The 20124-nt window shown below is 44.5% G+C and overlaps 1 protein-coding gene across 10 annotated transcripts in view; it reads right to left on the bottom strand.

Moving 5' to 3' along the window:
• Positions 1-20124, bottom strand: part of GPR161 (G protein-coupled receptor 161) — a 56579-nt gene that overhangs the window by 23213 nt on the left and 13242 nt on the right. For 4 of the 10 annotated variants that reach the window (XM_030824015.1, XM_003258826.4, XM_030824016.1 and 1 more), the window contains 2 exons: positions 10074-10166; positions 139-556 (listed from right to left, as the gene is read on the bottom strand). The exons of 3 other annotated variants lie outside the window; for them this stretch is intronic. In XM_030824015.1, the coding sequence (XP_030679875.1) occupies positions 139-512 (374 nt within the window). In that variant the 5' untranslated portion in view covers positions 513-556; positions 10074-10166. The remainder of the gene's footprint in view (positions 1-138; positions 557-10073; positions 10167-20124) is intronic. 3 more of the 10 variants (XM_003258825.4, XM_030824017.1, XM_004089820.2) reach the window with 1 other exon arrangement.

Below are 20124 nucleotides of genomic sequence, written 5' to 3'. Positions count from 1 at the left end.
AGCAGAACTCCACCTGGTCATCCTCCCCTGGCAAGGGCCCCTGACACTCTCCAGGGAACTAAGGCAGTCAGAGGGACACTGTACCAGATGAGCGCCCATCAGTAATCCCTCAATTCTCTAAGTCTGAGGCATGCTTACCGGTCGATGGCAATGACCCCGAGGGTTAGCATGCTGGCCGAGCTGATCAGCAGGTAGAGGAGGGCAGAGAAGTTGCACCATACTACACCAAAGATCCATTCCCTGCGGATGGAGCTCGTCACCACAAAAGGCAGCACCAACACGGACAGCAGGAAGTTGGACAGGGTCAGGCTGAAGACGAACTTGTTGCTGAGGGTGAGGAGGTACGACTTCTTGTACAAGGTGACCACGATGACAAGGTTTCCCAGGCAGACAAAAATGGTGATGACAATGATGGCGATGAACTGAGTGATGATGACGCCCCCTTCGCCGCCCTCCTCCTCAGTGAGGTTACTCAGCTCCTTCCTGCAGCCGAGGGAGGAGTTGAGGCTCATGGTCAGTGCACCTCGGCATGGGGTGGGCAGAGCATGCTGGACGACTGGAAAGATAAGGCAGGACCAGGGGACAGGAAAAGATTCATCAAATCACATCGTCTCCACCTTAGGGAAGAAAGGCTTAAAGGGGTTAAGTGCTACACCTCAGATCACCCAGCTAGTGCAGACTCTCAGCAGGTCTTCCCCACGCAAGCGCTACGTAAGTGGGCCATTTTCTACAACCAACTATGTGTGAAATTCATTACGTCCCCCTGACCAATTTCTTCCTCTGGTCTAACCCATCCTATCCATTTTCCCAAGGCCAGTGGTTCAAAACCTTTAATGTGCTGAAGAATCGTCTGAAGTGCCAGTTTGGAAAGCTGCTCCTTGAGCTCCACCACTAGAGGTTCTGGGTGCAGAGATCACAGGCACAACCTAGGAATCTGCATTTTAAACAAGCAGAGTGGGGCAGGGGGCAGGGGGCTGTTACAAGTGGTCTATGGGAGACACTCTGCAGACTGCTGTGTTTACACCCTGGCTACTCAGGGTGGGCCCTGAACCAGCAGGATCACCATCACCTGAGAGCTCACTAGAGAGGCAGAACCTCGGGCTCCGCATCTCCATCTCACAGAATCAAATCTGCATTTTAGCCCCACCCCCAGTCAGTTTTGGTGCACAGTACAGTTCAACAGTAAGATTCTCATGGGAATTGTTCTGAGCTCCCTGAGCAGGGATTAATCAGGTACAGTTTATATGGGGACATCATTACTGTTCTCATCAGACATGGCGAGGGAGGGCAAGCACTAACTGTAAATGGGGAAGTAGAGGCACCATTTGAGGTCTTGGCCCACAGACATCACTGTCTGTAAGGTGCAGTCCCTGCCCTCAGGAAACTGGCTTGGGATCTTGGCCAAAGCCGCAGGTTGACACGTTAATGTTAAAGCCTACAGACTAATGTTTCTCCAAAACTCTTCATATACTTCAGTTAGCCAAAAAACCCCACAGATCACTTTCCCCACCTGCTCTCATCTCTGCACACAGAAAACACCAAAAAGAAAGGAAAGATTGCTTTCCATGATCAAGACAAAAACCCTGCTGCCTAAACTGCCTATACACAGCAGTGGGGCCATCCTCACAACCCTCGTGGTGGATCTGCTGCCTCTACTCAAACACTCTTTGGCCAGAGGAAGTGCACGGGTTAACAGGGCAGCCCTTCCTCTCACCAGCAGTCCTAAGTGCCAGAGAGAAAGTTTCCCTCATAGTGAGCTGTATAGTGGTTTCCAGACCCTTCACTAACTCAGCTTCCCTGCTTTGTATTTGCTTTCAGATGTCTATGACTCTCTCGATTTGCAGTCCCCAAAATTGAACACACCATTCTGGATGTATTCTGGTAAGTGTCAGGTCCAAAGGGGCAATTTTCTCCATGATCAGAATAATCCCCTTCCACTATTCACTCTAAGAATACATTTTCTGGAGGCAGGGCGCAGAGTGGCTCACACCGGTAATCCCAGCACTTTGGGAGGCCCATGTGGGCAGATTGCTTGAGCCTCAGGAGTTTGAGAGCAAGCCCGGGCAACGTGGTGAAACAAAGAAAATTATCCGGGAATGGTGGTACATGCCTGTACTCCCAGCTACTTAGCGGACTGAGGTGGGACGATCCTTTGAGCCCAGAGGTTGAGGCTGCAGTGAGCTGTTTGTGTCACTGAGCTCCAGCCTGGGTGACAAAGCGAGACCCTGTCTCAAAATATTTCCTTGTAGCAACTAATTCTGTTGGGCTTATGTAAGTGTGTGATTGACTAAACCCCAAAGTTTATACATACATGAATTTCTATGAAGACAGATGTCCCTAATCTTGAACACGTGGAATTAATGTTTTTAAGTCTATGTACAAAACATTATTTCTACTAAATTTCCCTTTATGCATTTTGGCCCATATTTCCAGGCTGCTAAAGTATTCTGAATTCTGATTCAGTTATGTAACATATTAGTTACTCCAGCTTTGTGCTATGGAGATACTTTCTAGGTGTGCCTTCTGTGTCTGTGTCTTTGTAAGGTTGTTTTTGGTTTTTGTCTTTAGTTGGCGAGTTCTGGGTTTGTTGACTCTAATAAGTAAATTATTAATTAATGTCTCAAAGTTTCTAAATAAGCATATTACTGCACAAGGGACAACATGGTGATTAAGGAAATAGACTTTGCATGTAAAAAGCCTACACATGTACCCCCAAATCTAAAATAAAAGTTGAAATTATAAAAAAAAGAAAGAAAATAGAGCTTGAATCATTAGACAAATGAAATAAAGACAGGAAATATTTATAGCTTATATCACAGATACAAAAACTAATCATCCTAATCTGTAAAGAACTAGTTAAAAAAAAAACCGAGAGGAAAAAAAACAGATGAAAACCCAGAATAAAAAAGTGGCCATAAGACTATTATGGTTTGAATGCCTGTACCTTCTGAAACTTACACTGAAACTTAACCTCCAATGGGCAACATGGAGAAGTGGAGCCTTTAAGAGATGACTAGGTGATGAGGGCTCTGCTCTCATGAATGGAATAACGCATTCATGGATTGATGGGTTGTCATGCAGTGGGACTGGTGGCTTTATAGGAAGAGGAAGACAGACCTGAGCTAGCACTCATACCCCATCCATGTGATGCCCTGTGCCACCTGGGGATTCTGCAGAGTCCCCACCAACAAGAAGGCCCTCACCAGAGGCAGCCCCTCAACCTTGGATATTTTAGCCTCCATCACTGTAAGAAATAAATTCCTTTCCTTTATAAATTATCCAGTTGCAAGTATTTTGTTATAAGCAACAGAAAATGGACAAAGACAAAGACCGAAACACAGAGTTCACAGAAAGATATGCCCATGGTACTCAAACACTGAAACAATGCTCAATTTCACTGACAATAAGAGAAATCCATGTTAAAACTACACTGAGATGCCATTTCTTTCCTTTGAGACCAGCAAAATTCCAAAGGTTGGCAGCACTCTCTGCAGGCAAGGCATTGGAGAAACAGGCCCTCTCCCACACTTCCAGTACAAATGCAAATGGCAGAACCCTAGGGAAAGGAATTGGGCAAAGGCAAAAATACTACGTGCATGCACCTTGTCTTAGTCTGTTTGCATTGCTATAAAGGAATAACTGAGGCTGGGTAACTTATAAAGAAAAGATGTTTATTTAGCTCACGGTTCTGCAGGCTGTACAAGTATGGTGCAGCATCTGTCTCTGGTGAGGGCTTCAAGCTGCCTCCACTCCCGGCTGAAAGCAAAGGGGAGCCAGTGTGTGCAGATCACACGGGGAGAAGGGAGCCAAGAGAGGAAAGGAGGTACCAAGCTCTTTTCAACAACCCATTCTAGTGGGAACTAAGAGTGAGAACTCACTCACTCCCACAAGAATGGCACCATGCTGTCCTCCATGAGGGATCTGCCCCACAACCAAAACACCTCCCACCAGGCCCCACCTCCAACACTGGGATCAAATGTCAACATGAGACTTGGCAGGGCCCCCGAAACTATATCCAAACCATTGCACACCCCTGGCCCAGCAACTCCGTATCTAAGCATCTACCCTGAAGATACAGGTTCATAATATGAAATAACAGATGGACAAGGTTATTTTATCCACTGAGGCCCTAGTTGTAAAAAAAAAAAAAAAAAAATTGGAACTAAGTGAGAAAGAAGTTGAAATGAGAATACATACACACACAAATATACATAAATATGTTTATTTAAAAAGAAATATAGGAAAGATACATCAGAAATTAAGAGAGATAGAAGTAAATTTCTCTCTTTATAGTTTTGATTTCTGAACCATGTAAATATTTTACACACTAAAAATTTTAAATAAAAAATGTTATAAAAAGTAAACATAAACTTGACTGTAGACAGAAAAAAAGCCTAATGTAAATCAGATTGATGATATAACCATAAAGAGAAAAAAATTAAGTTTACTAAGTTTACCTAGTAGGTTAGATGTTGGTAATGGCATTGCAATTTTATACCTATTTGACTGTAGGGCAATTGTGTATAAATATACTTGTTTGAACTATAACCACGCTTATGTTGGGAACCAAGTATTTTACTGTGGGAGATAAAAGATACAAATTACAGAATGCGGGGAGGTGAGAAAACACCTTGTGTTCGATTGGTGATTGGACGTATCAGTATGAACTCACTATTCAAGCATAAATGTAAGAATTAGTCTGAAGAAATTCCCCAAAATGCTGTCAGAAAGATTAAGAAATTGAAAATATAAAAGGCAAATGAAAACATGACTAGGAAGCACTTCATAAGGTATAATGACTTTATCCAAGCAAAGTATAGCGTTGTTCACTTACTATGCGAGTCTCCTCTGGCAACATGGTGGATGTCACTGATGTGGACATGTTTCTTATTTCAAATGCACAGAAAAGCTGGATTAACTATAACCCAAAATTTAATTTTTTTAAAAAATCAAACTTGAAAAAAGAAAGAAATCTACAGGTAACAGAGAAAAAAATAAAAGGCAGAATATTAACCTCACACTTGTAACCAGAGGGTATTAGATCTATTATAGTTTAAGTCCCCTAGGGCAGAGGTTTTCAGGTGGCAGAATGACTTTGGGCCCTACAAGGCAGAGAACTGGAACCAACATCCTACATAAACAGTAGGTTCTAGAAGGGATTTCTCCTTCATGGAAAAGGGATTAGAAAGCTCCTCCCACTGGCATAGGAAAGTGGCAAAAATATAGTCACTTAACTTGAGGCTCTGGGCAGGGTACCAACATTTTTTTCTGTGAGAAATCAAACATTAAGACATGCTAATGAGGGTTCTAAATTTATACATTCCGGCCGGGTGCAGTGGCTGATGCCTGTAATCCCAGCACTTTGGGAGGCCGAGGCAGATGGATCACCTGAAGTCAGGAGTTCGAGACCAGCTTGGTCAACATGGTGAAATCTTGTCTCTACTAAAAATACAAAAACTAGCCAGGCATGGTGGTGCACACCTGTAGTCCCAGCTACTTGAGAGGCCGAGGCAGGAGAATTGCTTGAACCTGGGAGGCAGAGGTTGCAATGAGCTGAGATCACACCACTGCACTCCAGCCTGGGCAACAGAGTGAGGCTCCATCTCAAAACAAAACAAACAAAACTAAATGTATACATTCTGCATGCTACAGAAATCCAAGTTAATAAACCCATGTAAAAATTAATGCTGGCAGAAGTAAATCAAAATAGGTCTATAAGGAATTTCCACACTCACAATACAAACAAGAAAATACCTGATGAAAGTGAGCACATAGCATTCACCATGAAGGACAGTCAACAACAACAGCAACAAAACAGGACAACTGACTTCCAAGAACTTGAATTAATAGAAAAAATATGGTGGCCAGGCACAGTGGCTCACGCCTGTAACCCCAACACTCTGGGAGGCCAAAGCAGGCGGATGGCTTGAGCCCAGGAGTTCAAGACCACCCAGGGAAATGTGGTGAAACCTCATCTCTACAGAAAATTAGCCAGGCTTGGTGGTGTGTGCCTGTAGTCCCAGCTACTTGGGAGGCTGAGGTTGGAGAATAATTACCAGAGCCTGGGAGGTCGAGGCTGCAGTGAGCCATGATCACACCACTGCACTCCAGCCTAGATGACAGAGTGAGACCCTGTCATCATAGAAAAAAAAAAAAAAAAAAAGAAAGAAAGAAAGAAAGGAAAGGAAAGAAAAGAAAGAGACAATAAAACCCATACAAGTAAAAGCTTTTAAAAAGAAAAGAAGCCAGGCATGGTGACTCACTCCTGTAATCCCAGCAGTTTGGGAGGCCGAGGTGGGTGGATCACCTGAAGTCAGGAGTTCGAGACCAGCCTGGCCAACATGGTGAAACCCCGTCTCTACTAAACATACAAAAATTATCTGGGTGTGGTGGTGGGCACCTGTAATCCCAGCTACTCAGGAGGCTGAGGCAGGAGAATTGCTTAAACCCAAGAGGCAGAGGTTGCAGTCAGCTGAGATCATGCCATTGCACTCCAGCCTGGGAGACAAGAGCAAAACTCCATCTCAAAAAAAAAAAAAAGGGGAAAAGAACTAGAAACCACAACGAAAGACAAATGAATGGGTAGGTTAAACAGCAGATTTAGCTAAAAAGAAAGACGATTAACTGAAAGATGGTTCCTAGAAGAAACGTCCGAGGAATTACTCAGAATGCAGTCAGAAAAATTAAGAAATTGAAATGATGTAATAAAAGTCAAAATACAAGTCAAAATACAAGTCAAAATACAGGAAGAATGGGCTAAGAAAATCCAACGTATGTCCAATAGAAGGGCAGCAGGCGAGGTTAGAGAGAATTAAAGGAGTAGACACTGTTGGCTACCTACCCAGCAACCATTCTCAGTTTTTTCTTAACTGGTAGACCTCTGACTTTGTCTGGTGTCCAACCCTCCTCCAAGTGCCTCAGAGAAGGCTGATCTTACCCCTAGTTCTGGGATACAGATCCTGATTGGTCTAAACTAATCACTATGTTCCCTTTCGTCTTGCAGTTCTGGCAGTCGCCACCCGTAGTTAGGCAGGAGGAAAAGTCTTTGATGAGGGGAAGGGGGAAGATTTTTGGGTAAAGCTGCTTTGATCTCACAAAGACACAAGGAAGATAAATCTCCCTAATGATCCTAGTGGCAAAGACAGAAAGGGAGCCTGGAGCTGTGACAGTCCTCTTGAGACCATTAGGGATGCAAAGCCAATATGCTAAGCATGGCTGAGAAGAAAGACTGATCCTTGGGCTAATAAACTAATAAATCCCGAAGTCACCTTTCTCCTGGCTTTTTGTTATGTGAAGTAATACATTTTTAAAAACTGTTTTTAAAGCTATTTTGAGTTGGGTTTCTGTTACTTGAGTCAAACATATCCAACCTACTAGGGTTAAGAATTTAGAGGTATGATTGAACATCTTCTAGGATTAAAGAAATACATGAGTCCTCAAATTGAAAGAGCATATCAAGTTCTGAAAATAATTTTTAAAAGCCTATATCAAGACACATCATAATAAAAAATGAAAACACCAACATGCAGAGAAATGGAAAAAACAATTGCACCTATAGAGTAACAGTGAGATAAATAGTAGACTCTTCAACAGAAAAAAAAAAAAAAAAAAAAAGAGGCCAGAAGACAATGGAATAATATCTAAGGAAAGGAAACTTTGCCCTAAAGTTCTGTAATATTCAAGAGAAGGTGAATATACTTTTGGGGTGAACAAAACCTGAATGGTTACTAATGACAACTCTTGAGTGATCTGCTTACGAATACATTTCATGAAGAAGGAAACAATCCAGAGATAAGAGGTAGGGTACAAGAATCAACTGTTAGAAAAAAATTTGGGACCTGGCGCAGTGGTTCGCGCCTGTAATCCCAGCACTTTGGGAGGCCGGGGCAGGCGGATCACGAAGTCAGGAGATTGAGACAATCCTGGCTAACACTGTGAAACCTCGTCTCTACTAAAAACACAAAAACTTGGCCAGGCGTGGTGGCAGGCGCCTGTAGTCCCAGCTACTCGGGAGGCTGAGGCAGGAGAATGGCGTGAACCCGGGAGGCGGAGCTTGCAGTGAGCCGAGATCATGCCACTGCGCTCCAGCCTGGGTGACAGAGCGAGACTCCGTCTCAAATAAAAAAGAAAAAGAAAAAGAAAAAAATTTGGTAAATACGTAGATAAATCTAAGTAGGAGCAATAAAAAATAAAATTTAGGCCGGGCGCAGTGGCTCATGCCTGTAATTTCAGCACTTTGGGGGCCGAGGTGGGTGGATCACTTGAGGTCGGGATTCGGGACCAGCCTGGCTAACATGGTGAAACCCCATCTCTACGAAAAATACAAAAATTAACCAGGAGTGGTGGCAGGTGCCTATAATTCCAGGTACTCAGGAGGCTGAGGCAGGAGAATCACTGGAACCCAGGAGGCAGAGGTTGCAGTAAGCTGAGATCGCACCACTGCACTCCAGTCTGGGCGACAGAGCAAGACTCCATCTTAGCAAGCACACCAGTGACCTGAGAATCAGAGAGCCCAGAGTTGGCTGCAGTCTTTAAGGCCTTCTGGTCCAATACTCCCCAGGAGACAGAGGAGGAATGTGGACCTAAGAGCTGCCCACCCAGTGAAATCCAAAATCCCAGTCTCTGCCAGGAGGTCTGGAGTAGGGAAGGCACAAGCCCCAGCAAATCCCTCAGGGTGTATCTTTAAAGAATAAGAGAAGTGGTTTGGAATGCCCCAGCCAGAGGAGGCTTCCTGGCGGGCAGCCAGCTTACCCAGGGCCCAACAAGCCAGGGCCCATTGAATGGAAGCAAGCTCAAGTGTGACTCACATTTCCACTCTCTGGGGCTGTTCTGCTGCTAGACACAAAGGTGCTTCAGAACTCCCACACTCACTACATCTTGCCCTGGCCAAGTAAATCACCTTGCACTGCTTCTCCGAGAAACATCTAGACACAGGTTTTAATAAACCTATCAGAAATTACCCCTGAGAAAGAGAGCTATCCCTCTCAGACCGGTCATCAGGGAAGTTGATCACTAACTCATCGTTGCCACCACAGCTCAACGTATTGTGGTCACTCCTCTTTTGGAATTGTCTTCAGTCTTCTCGTGCATTTCCAGAGATAGTAAATTGTCTGCTGGATTAGACCACTGGCAACGGCTTCAGGTCATTCAAAGCCAAATCTTATCACTCAAGTCAGTAATTAATACCATTTTGTAATCAGTCCAAGTGCCCATCAATGATAGACTAAAGAAAATGTGGTACATATGCACCATGGAATATTATGTACACATAAAAAAGAAGGAGATCATAGTCTTTGTAGGGACAAGGATGGAGCTGGAGGCTGTTATCCTTAACAAACTAACGCAGAAACAGAAAACCAAATATCACATGTTCTCACCTATTAGTGGAAGCTAAATGATGAGAACACAAAGAGAGGAACAACAGGCACTAAGGCCTACTTGAGAGTGGAGGGTGGGAGGAGGGAGAGGGGCAGGAAAAATAACTATCAGGTACTAGGCTTAGTACCTGGGTGACAAAATAATTGTACAAAAAACCCCTGTGACATGAGTTTAACCTATATAACAAACCTGCACATGTACCACTGAATTTAAACATTAAAAAACAAAAATAAAAAATAAGGCAACACTAGGGTATTGAGACAGGTATCTGTTGTGTTTTATAAACTGCTTTGCATGGTAATATCCAAGAAATAATTCCAGAAATGCCTTGAGCTTCAAGGACAGAATTACTACAACATAAGACTAGGTTCTTTCTATTATTTAATTGTGTAAATCTGGGTTATTTTGTGGTCTCATATTTTTACCTGAAACTCTTTCATTTTGATTGACTTAAGGTGGAAATTTCTCTCTGATCATATTGCTGTTGCCCTGCACTTGTCAGAAAGACTGTGTGGCCTGGTGGTTAAGAGCACAGATGCCAGCCAGGCGCTGTGGCTCACACCTATAATCCCAGCACTTTAAGAGGCCAAGGTGGGTGGATCATGAGGTCAGGAGTTCAAGACCAACCTGGCCAATATAGTGAAACACTGTCTCTACTAAAAATACAAAAATTAGCCAGGTGTGGTGACACATACCTGTAATCCCAGCTACTCAGGAGGTGAGGCAGGAGAATCGCTTGAACCCAGGAGCCGAGATCACACCATCTGCCTAAGCAACAGGGTGAGACTCTGTCTCAAAAAAAAAAAGGCACAGATGCTGAAGCCAACTGGCCAACTGTCTGGGTTTGAAGCCCAGCCCATCCACTTTTTAGCTACATACGCCTAAGTAAAAGGGTTGCCTTCTGTGTCCTTGTCTATAAAGTGAGTATCATCTTCCTCTTAAGAGTTATTGTGAGGACTGAGTCCATTTGTATAAGTGCCTGGAGCAGCATCTGATGCACAGTAACACTTCACTGCAAGCTAGTGTTACCATTTGAAGAGTTTAACCTGATTTTACTTTGGGAAATTACCCTTCATTTATTTCTGGCCTACTCTTTTTAAATTTTTAGGCCATGTGATTTGGGTGAAGCCATCATCACTTGCAGCTTTGGGGGGGGGGGGGGGGTCAGTTCTTGATCTCAGGTGGGCTAGAGAGTCTCACTGATGGGGCTAGGGATGCTCACATTACCCAGGTCCGGGATTTTGGCTGGAAGCGGTGGAGGACAGGCTAGCTTACCACAGGGCTGGCAGTGTGACAAAATACGAACCCAGGGTTGCAGCAGCTGGCCGTCTTTAACACTACATTGGAGGAGCTTACCAGCAAATAAAGCAGAGGATGACGGCACAGGACAAAGGGGTTGATAGGTGGGGAGGACACAGGTGAATTCATCCATAAATGCTGATGAAAGGACTTGAGATTCTGAATCTTCTTCTAGTTACATAAGCCAGTCACTTTTTTTCCTTCCCTTACACTAATTTTGCTGGGTTTCTATCACTTGCAACTCACAGAATCCTAATATTCTGATATATCATGATCTGTATAACACATGTCAAGACTCCACCTCTTTGGACACTGGTACCAGAAGCCTTCCCTTTGTCAAGTTTAGGCCAACTCAAGCACAGCTGTGCCTGCCTCAGCCTCCTCCTTTTCCTCCTCTTTTTGCCATGGGCTCCTGGGCCCTAGGAAGTAGACTCTCATCATATGGAGGCATTGAGAAGCTCTTCACCCCCAGAGTGTGCCCCTTTAGGATCAGAAGATCTATGTCCCAGTTCACAAGCCACGGCAAGGAAAGTGAGACCTCCCCCACTTCCACAATACCCCTCATATATGAGGACATCCTAAGGGACAGCCTGCAAATCACAGGCCTGGCGTTACTGGCAGGGTGTGGTGGTCAGAAGGAGGCAGGTCCCTCTAATGAGGGTCCCCAGGATAGGACAAGACACACCTGTCCTCTCCAGAATTCTGCTCCAGAGAAAAAAAAATTTTTTTTTTTTTTTTTTTGAGACGGAGTCTTGCACTGTCGCCCAGGCTGGAGTGCAGTGGCACGATCTCAGCTCACTGCAAGCTCTGCCTCCCGGGTTCATGCCATTCTCCTGCCTCAGCCTCCCGAGCCGCTGAGACTACAGGTGCCCGCCACCACGCCTGGCTAATTTTTTTTGTATTTTTTGTAGAGATGGGGTTTCACTGTGTTAGCCAGGATGGTCTCAATCTCCTGACCTCGTGATCCGCCCACCTCGGCCTCCCAAAGTGCTGGGATTATAGGCGTGAGCCACCGCGCCCAGCCTGAAAATAGTTTCTTTTATCATAAAGGTCTCTCCTGATATCCTTCAATCTGCCGGAGTGAGGCAGTGTTTCATTTCCTCCTCCACAGGCTCCTTTAGAGCAGAATGCACCACTCCATTTCCACTCTGTGAATCCCACTATCAATTCTTATGAAGAGCTGACCAGCCTGCAGCGCTGGGACTTCCAGCTGCCCTCTTCTAAAGAAATCAAGTGCAAACAGGTAGGTACATAAGCTGTTCAAATAAATAATCCTCCAGGTGAGGAAAATTCCTAAATACCACTTCCAACAAGTCCAGGTGAAATCACCCTGCTGCTCATCTAGCCATACTCTCAGGGCCCCTTTATCTCAGCACCTCAAAGCACTTTACACACATCAGTCACTAACTGGGGCGGGGTGTGTGGTGGGGGTAGGGTTGGGAAGAAGGTTCTAATAACCACCCTGTAACTGAGATAAAGAAAGGGAACCCTACTCTCATCCCAACCACAAACCAGGCCACACAGCTCGTTGAGAGGCAGAAAGAGATCACGGGCTCCCTGGGTGTCCACACCTATGTGTAAACAGCCAGGTGCAAAGGCTCCCTCCTGCCCTCCCTCCATCCTTCCCTGGCACTCACCTGAAAATTGTCCCATAGCTGGCAGGCACAAGGACGTGGCCTCTGCAAACCCAGGGGCATGTACCCACCCAGCCAACCCAGAGTCTGTTGCAATGCACAGTGCTTTGGCCCTCTCCCCATCAGGGCACCACAAATCTAGCAATGTCTTTGTTCAAAACCTCTCACTTAACAAGTGCAGCAGGTCTGAGCTCTGATCTGCTTGGGAAAATGTACCAGGGAAAGGCAAAGAAGCTAGAGTCAGAACCCCAGATGGCCTATGGACTTCTGAATTCTGAATTTGCCAATGGGAGAGACCTGGCTTTGGTCCTCTCCACACATACATGATCAACTTGAGCACCTCATTGCCCTTCACAACATCCTTCTGCAAATGCCACTGGGTTTGGGGTTCCTCTCCAGCTTCTGCAGCTGACTGCAACCCTCTCCACGAGGGCATCAGCAGCGAGTCTAACAAATATTGTTCCAAATCCAAGCTCTTGGATTCTGGGTACAGACATTCCCAAGGCTCAATCCTTAATCCATTCCTTTCTTCCTATTAGATTCCTTGAGAATTTTAGCTATTTCCAGAGTATTGCTTAATTATTATTAATAATGACAGTATTTGCTAAACACAGTGCAATATATGACATACTATTACACACATCATCTCATTTGATTTTCTGAATAACTTTTACAGGTAGGGATGACTTCTCCCCCTTTTTAAAGAGGCAGCATGACATAATGGTTAAGAGCATGAGCTCTGGAACTAGAAAGCCTGGGTTCCAAATCCCAGCTCTGCTACTTACTGCCTCTGTGGCCTTGACATGTTACTTAACCCCTCCCAGCATCAGTCTCCCCATCTGTAAAACAGGGATAATAGGAGTATCTACCTCATAGGGTTGGTGGTAGGAGTCAATGAATTAATATTTGTACTGTGCTTAGAACAGTGCTTAGTGCTAAGTGTTTGTTAAATAAAATGGGGAAACTGAGGCTCAGAAAGGTTAAGTGACTAGTTCAAGAGAACAGCAGGTATTAGCCCTACAACTTGGTCATGTGCCTGTGAGTCTATTGTTTATCTTCAATCCATCCATTCACCACAGCAGATGAGATGCTACAAGGTCGAGCCTCACTGTGTTGCAGACTTCTCACCACCAACCCCTTCCCAGGCCCTCTGCTGCAGCCAGCTGTGCCGCACTCTCCCATTTCCACTCTGCTTTTGCTTATTTGAAAGACTCTCCCTGTTTGTGGAATGAATGAAGATGTAGTAAGTATAAAGCATTTTATTGACCTATTGGGCTAATAATTTTATTTAAAAACAGAAACAACAAATAAGTGGGGTAGAGAAGAGACTGAGGCTCAGAAACCACACAGACAATATATCAAGTCACAGATGACCCTGGATTTGGCAGTGATTTCTTATAGATGACACCAAAGGCACAAGCAACAGAAAACAAAATAGACAAAACGGACTTCATGAAAATTTTAAAATTTTGTGCATCCAAAGACACTATCAACAGAGTAAAAAGACGACAACCCACAGATTGGGTGAAAATATTCGCAAATTATATATCTGATAAAGGATAAATATCCAGAACATACAGAGGACTCCTAAAACTCAACAAGAAAAACACAAACAATCCAATTCAAAAACAAGCAAAGGGTTATATTAGGTGAAGCAACTCAGACACAGAAAGACAAACACCCATAAGTGGGCACTAAATAATGTATACACAGGGCTGTAGAGTATAGAAGTGGTGTAGAGTGGTAGACGATGGAGACTCACGAGGGTGAGGGTTAGGAAGGGGAGTGGGTGAGGAGAAACAACTTAATGGGTACAATATACATTACTCCAGTGATGGATACACTAAAAGCCCTGACTTCACCACTGTGCAATATATTCATGTAACAAAACTGCACTTGTACCCGTTAAATCTATGCACGTAAAAAAAATTTCTACTTGGGAGGCTGAAGCAGGAGAACCGCTTGAACCCGGGAGGTGGTGGCTGCAGTGAGCCGAGATCGTGCCATTGCACTCCAGCCTGGGCAACAAGAATGAAACTGTCTCAAAAAAAAAAAAAAAAAAAAAAAAAAGTGTGAATAAAAGTTTTTAAATAGGCAAAGGACTTGAATAGACATTTTTCCAAAGAAGACGAGCAAATGGCCAATAAACACATGAAAAGATGCTCAACATCACTAATGATTTAGGTAAATGCAAATCAAAACCACAATGAGATATCCAGGATGGCTACTATCAAAAAGAAAAAAGAAGAAAAAAAGCAAATGGTGAGGATGCAAAGAAATTGCAACCCTTTTACACTGTTGGCAGGGACGTAAAATGGTACAGCCACTGTGGAGAATAGTATGGCAGTTCCCCAAAAAATTAGACACAGAATTACCATATGATCCAGCAATTCTATTTCTGTGTATTACCAAAAAGAACTGAAAGCAAGGTCTCAAAGAGATATTTGCACACCAATATTCATAGCAGCATTATTCACCATAGCTAAAATGTAGAAGCAACCCAAATCTCCGTCAAGAGCTGAATGGATAAGCAAACTGTAGTATATATATATATACATATATACATACATACATACATATTATTCAGCCTTAGAAAAGGAAGGAAATTCTGACATTTGCTGTAATATGGATGAAGCTTGGGGACATATGCTAAGTAAAATATGCCAGTCACAAAAAGACAACTATTTTATGATTCTACTTACATGAGGTACCTAGAGTAGTCAAAATCAGAAAGACAAAGTAGAATGGTGGTTGCCAGGAGCTGGATGGAGGGCAGAATGGGGAGTTATAGTTTAATGGGAATAGGGTTTCTACAAGCTGGAGACTTCTGCAGATGGATGGTGGTGATGGCTGCACGACAATATGAATGTACTTAATACCACTCAATTGTGCACTTAAAAATGGTTAAGATGGTAATATTTCTTGGCTCTGTGTCCCCACCCAAATCTTATCTCGAATTGCAATCCCCACATGTCAAGGGAGGGACCTGCTGGGAGGTGATCAGATCATGGGGGTGGTTTCCCCATGCTGTTCTCGTGAGGACAGTTCTCACATTGCTTCAGTGGGTGCAAGCCCCAAGCCGTGGCAGCTTCCACATAGTGTTGGGCCTGCAGGTACACAGAAGACAAGAGATGAGCATTGGGAACCTCTACCTAGATGTCAGAGGATGTATGGAAATACCTGAATGTCCAGGCAGAAGTCTGCTGCAGGGGCAGAGCCCTCATGAAGAAACTCTCCTAGAGCAGTGCAGAAGGGAAATGTGGGGTTGGAGCCCCCACACAGAGTCCCCACTGGGGCACTGCCTAGTGAAGATGTGTGAAGAGGACCACTGTCCTCCAGACCCCAGAAAGATAGATCCACTGACAACTTGCACCATGCACCTGGAAAAGCTGCAGGCACTCAACACCAGCCCATGAAAGCAGCCACAGAGGCTGTACCCTGAAGAGCCACAGAGGTGGAGCTGCCCAAGGCTATGGGAGCCCACCCCTTGCATCAGCATGCCCTGGATGTGAGACATACAGTCAAAGGAGATTTTGGAGCTTTAAGATTTAATGACTGCCCAGGTGGGTTTCAGACTTGCATGGGGTCTGTGGTCCCTTTGTTTTGGCCAATTTCTCCGATTTGGAATGGGAACATTTACCCAATGCCTGTACCCCCATTGTATTTTGGAAGTAACTAACTTGCTTTTGATTTTACAGGCTCATAGGCAGAAGGGACTTGCCTTGTCTTACGTGAGACTTTGGACTTGGACTTTCTGGTTAATGCTGGAATAAGTTAAGGCCTTGGGGGACTGTTGGGAAGGGATAATTGGTTTTGAAATGTGAAAAGGACATTAGATTTGGGAGGGGCTGTGGGAAGAATGATATGGTTTGGCTCTGTGTCCCCACCCAAATCTCATCTCGAATTGTAATCCCCACATGTCGAGAGAGGGACCTGGTGGGAGGCGATTTCCCTCATGCTGTTCGCGTGATAGTGGGGGAGTTCTCAGCAGATCCGATGGTTTTAAAAGTGGCAGTTTCCTGTAAGTGCTCACTCTTTCCTGCTGCCTTGTGAAGAAGGTATTTGCTTCTACTTTGCCTTCTGCCATAATTATAAGTTTCCTGAGGACTCCCCAGCATGCAGAACTGTGATTCAATTAAACCTCTTTCCTTTATAAATTACCCAGTCTCCAGTATTTCTTTATAGTAGTGTGAAAATGAACTAATACAGATGGTAAACTTTATGTTATGTGTATTTTACCATAATTTAAAAATTTTGGAAAGAAAACATATCTAGGCATCTTCTGTTTAACTTCTCTGTCCAAAGGGATTGGAGAGTCATGAAATGAAGGAAGCCAGCTATTTCCACAGCTTCTCACCCATTGCTAGAGATGAGAAGATCCTTAGAAAACATCTAGTCTAACCTCCTACTGTAGCAGATGAGGAAACTAAGACTTTGTCTGGCATTAATTATTGCTCTCAAGGGACTAATACAGCAGTGACTTCCAAGGCTGAACCCACTAAATAAAACCATTAATCATGCTGCACCCCCCCCAGCAAGTGGGACAACTCCCCAGGTGACATGGTAAAACAGATTTCTACTTTTTGTGAATCAACCCCCTCTGCAGTTTTTGTTGTGGCATGTAGGAAAATGTGAGGCACATAATCCTAAGCAAAGCTGGGCTCTCAACCATAGACTGTCGGTGAATTTTTTAAAAGGGCAACTGGCCTCTCTCCCAGGTCTCCACCTTCTATATTAAAAGCTGTCTTCACCCCTTCATGTTTCCCAGTCAGCACAGAGAGTGGAGGTCCATGTCAGGCTCCTAGAAAATCCACAAGCAACTAACAGGACTCATGATGAAGACAGCTCACTCAGGGGAGAGTCTCAGGCCCCAAGAGTTAAGTGCTTTAGGAATAGAGAAGAAAAAACAGCTGGGGGTCCACACAGCTTTCTGTGACAGCTTTAGCAACCAGAAGATTGAGCAAGTCCTCACAGAAATCACTGTTTCAGCTGCACATTAGGCAGGGATTTTTCCTCTGGCAGCCCGCTGGCTGCCCCAGCCTCAACCACGTCATTCCCTCCGTGGGAGAGGGCAGAAATTCCAGCCCTTCCAGAGCAGGCTTGAGGAAGCCTCCACAGACACTGGCTCATGGCCATCCTGCCTGGAACTGGGCTCCCAGCAAATCCCTAAGGTGAAGCTGGGTCGTAAAAGATCAGAACTGCCCAAGACTGTTCCAAGTCTGTTTGGCGCTGCTGCCAGAAGTGGCTGTGGTGCTTCAACAGGCAACTGTGCCAGGAGCCCATGCTCAGATGGAGAGAAGCCAGTGCCACTCCCTGGAGCTCCAGACTCCTACCTCCGACCAACATCTCCACCTGCATGTCACAGGCATCGCAAGCCTGTGTCCAAAACCGGATTTTGAGTCTTTCAACTCTCGAGCTGCTCTTCCTATGTTCCTCCTCATTGCTTCCTGTGTTCCTTCTCATTCCACGCGTGCCATCCCATCCTTCCAGGTGTGCAGGCCCTAGACTACAGAGTCACTCCTGGCTCTTCATTCTCTTATGTCCCGGACTTAGTCTATTAGCAAATCTATTGGCTCTAGGTTTGAAAAGTATCCAGAATTCACCTATGTCTTACTATTCTCTGCTACCACCACTCTGGTCCAGGCTACATTATATCTTCTCTGGATTATTAAAATAGCTTCCCACGAATCTACCTGCTTCCACCCTTCCCCTTTTCTCAAAACAGCAACCACAGTGCGCCTGTTAAAACAGACATCAAAACAAGTCACGGCTTTGCTCAAAACCGTAAAAAGATTCCCATGTCACACAGAGCAAGCCCAAAGTTGTTACCTCGACCTGCAGCTCCCTCCAGGGCCTGGCTCTCCATTAGAGCTCCAATATCTTAATAACAATTACCTTTGATTCTTTCTACTCCAACGCACTAGCCTCCTCACTATTTCTGAAACCCATCAAGCATGCTTCCAGCTCAGGGGCTTTGCACTTGCTGTTTCGTATGCCCAGAATGCCCTTACCCTTAACTCACCTTTTCAGCAGCGCCTTCCCCAGCCATACTATGTAACACTTCATACCCCCTCCAACACTTCCTGGCCCCATCCCCTTCTTTACTTTTTGTCCTTAGCACATGTGTGTGTTCTTATTTATCTTGTTAATGTCTTACTCTTTCACAAGACTATAGGTTCCATGAGGGCAAGGAAATTTTGGTCTATAAATTTTCTGATCAGCACCTAGAAAAGTGCCTGGCACATTGTAGATGTTCAATAATTGTGATGAATAAATATAGGAACAATGGGACACTAGACACCTTGACACACTAGGCATTTCTTGTTTACTCTGCAGAAGAGTAGCAGACAGTATTCATTATCCAGCCAACATCCATTCTCCTCTTCTATCAAAAGAACCCTGATTTCATGTGGGGTACCAAATGTGCCTACAAAAATATACGGGCTTGGTCCAGGAATGGTGACTCATGCCTATAATCCCAACACTTTGGGAGGCCAAGGCAGGAAAATTGCTTGATCTCAGGAGTTCAAGAGCAGCCTGGGAAACATAGCAAGATGTTGTATCTGCTAAAAACCAAAGAAAGAAATAAAGAATTAGCCAGGCATGATAATGCACACCTGTAGTCCCAGTTAATCAGGAGGCTGAGGGAAGAGGATGGCTTGAGCCCAGAAGGTCAGGGCTGCAGTGATCTATGATTGTACCACTACACCCCAGCCTGGGCAACAAAGCAAGACCCTGTCTCAAAAAATTACACACACACACACACACACACACACACACACACACACACACACGTTTGCATGGAAGCTGGAGTGGCCGTTAGACCCAGTCTGCAAAGCGGTGGAAAGCTATCCATTCTCTAATACAAAGGGACAGACTCAGCTGTGACTTTTACCCTTCTCCTTTCCCTTTCTCCTGACTGGAACTCAAAGTCAATGCTTGAAGGTGAACGTGAAGAGCCATTTTTTGACCATGTAGCTGGAAGTCCCATGCAATAGAAAGCAGAAAATCCCTAAGGTGAAGCTGAGTCACAAAAGATCAGAACTGCCCAAGGCTGTTCCAAGTTTGTTTGACACTGAAGCAGCCCAAGCTACCTAATGAACTGTGAAGCCACTACACCCAGCCCCAGCTAGTCAACCCCTTTTTGGTTAAGTCCTGTAGCAGGGTTGCCTTCACATGTTGTAAAAAGCAATCCTAACTTGACACACAGGTTGAAAGTGAGAAGAGAGGTGCTGAGGAAGGCAAACTGTGCTGTGATGAATATGATGATGCAGTCAGCTCAGCTGCTGGTAAGGATTGGTGCCACCACATCTTCATCTGCCCATCTATCTCCTTCTTCCATCCACCCTGTCCCATTCTCCTCAACCCCCAGGGCAAACACTGCTGCAACCCTAACTCGTATCCCTTTTCCCATGATAACTCCAAATAAAATCAAACATTCTAATCATTGGAAGGAGAGGGTGTCCAGTTACAATTTCCCTTTCAAAAATGCACTAACACTCAAGCTAATCCTCAGGAAATGCTCCATTCTAGATAGCTGAGTTTTCTGAATTGGTCGAGTTTTATTAATTCCACCTTCAACTACCCAAACTCTTTAAGCCACTAAGCAACATTCGTGAAAATCTATCATATATTTTTCTGTATTTTAAAATAAGGTATACAAAACATAATTTTCGTAATAATTTGAGGTCATTAAATGCCAAGATACGTGGAATTTTGACTTGGGAAGAACCTTAGAGAGCAATTCTAATGGGAACATTTTCTTTTGGAACCTCAGAGAAGGTTGTTAGCTTGCCCACAGTCACTCAGCTAG

This window comes from Nomascus leucogenys, chromosome 12 (assembly GCF_006542625.1).
Source record: "Nomascus leucogenys isolate Asia chromosome 12, Asia_NLE_v1, whole genome shotgun sequence".
NCBI lineage: Eukaryota > Metazoa > Chordata > Mammalia > Primates > Hylobatidae > Nomascus > Nomascus leucogenys.
The sequence above is the reverse complement of the archived record's forward strand: the minus strand, read 5'-3'. Positions and strand labels throughout refer to the sequence as shown.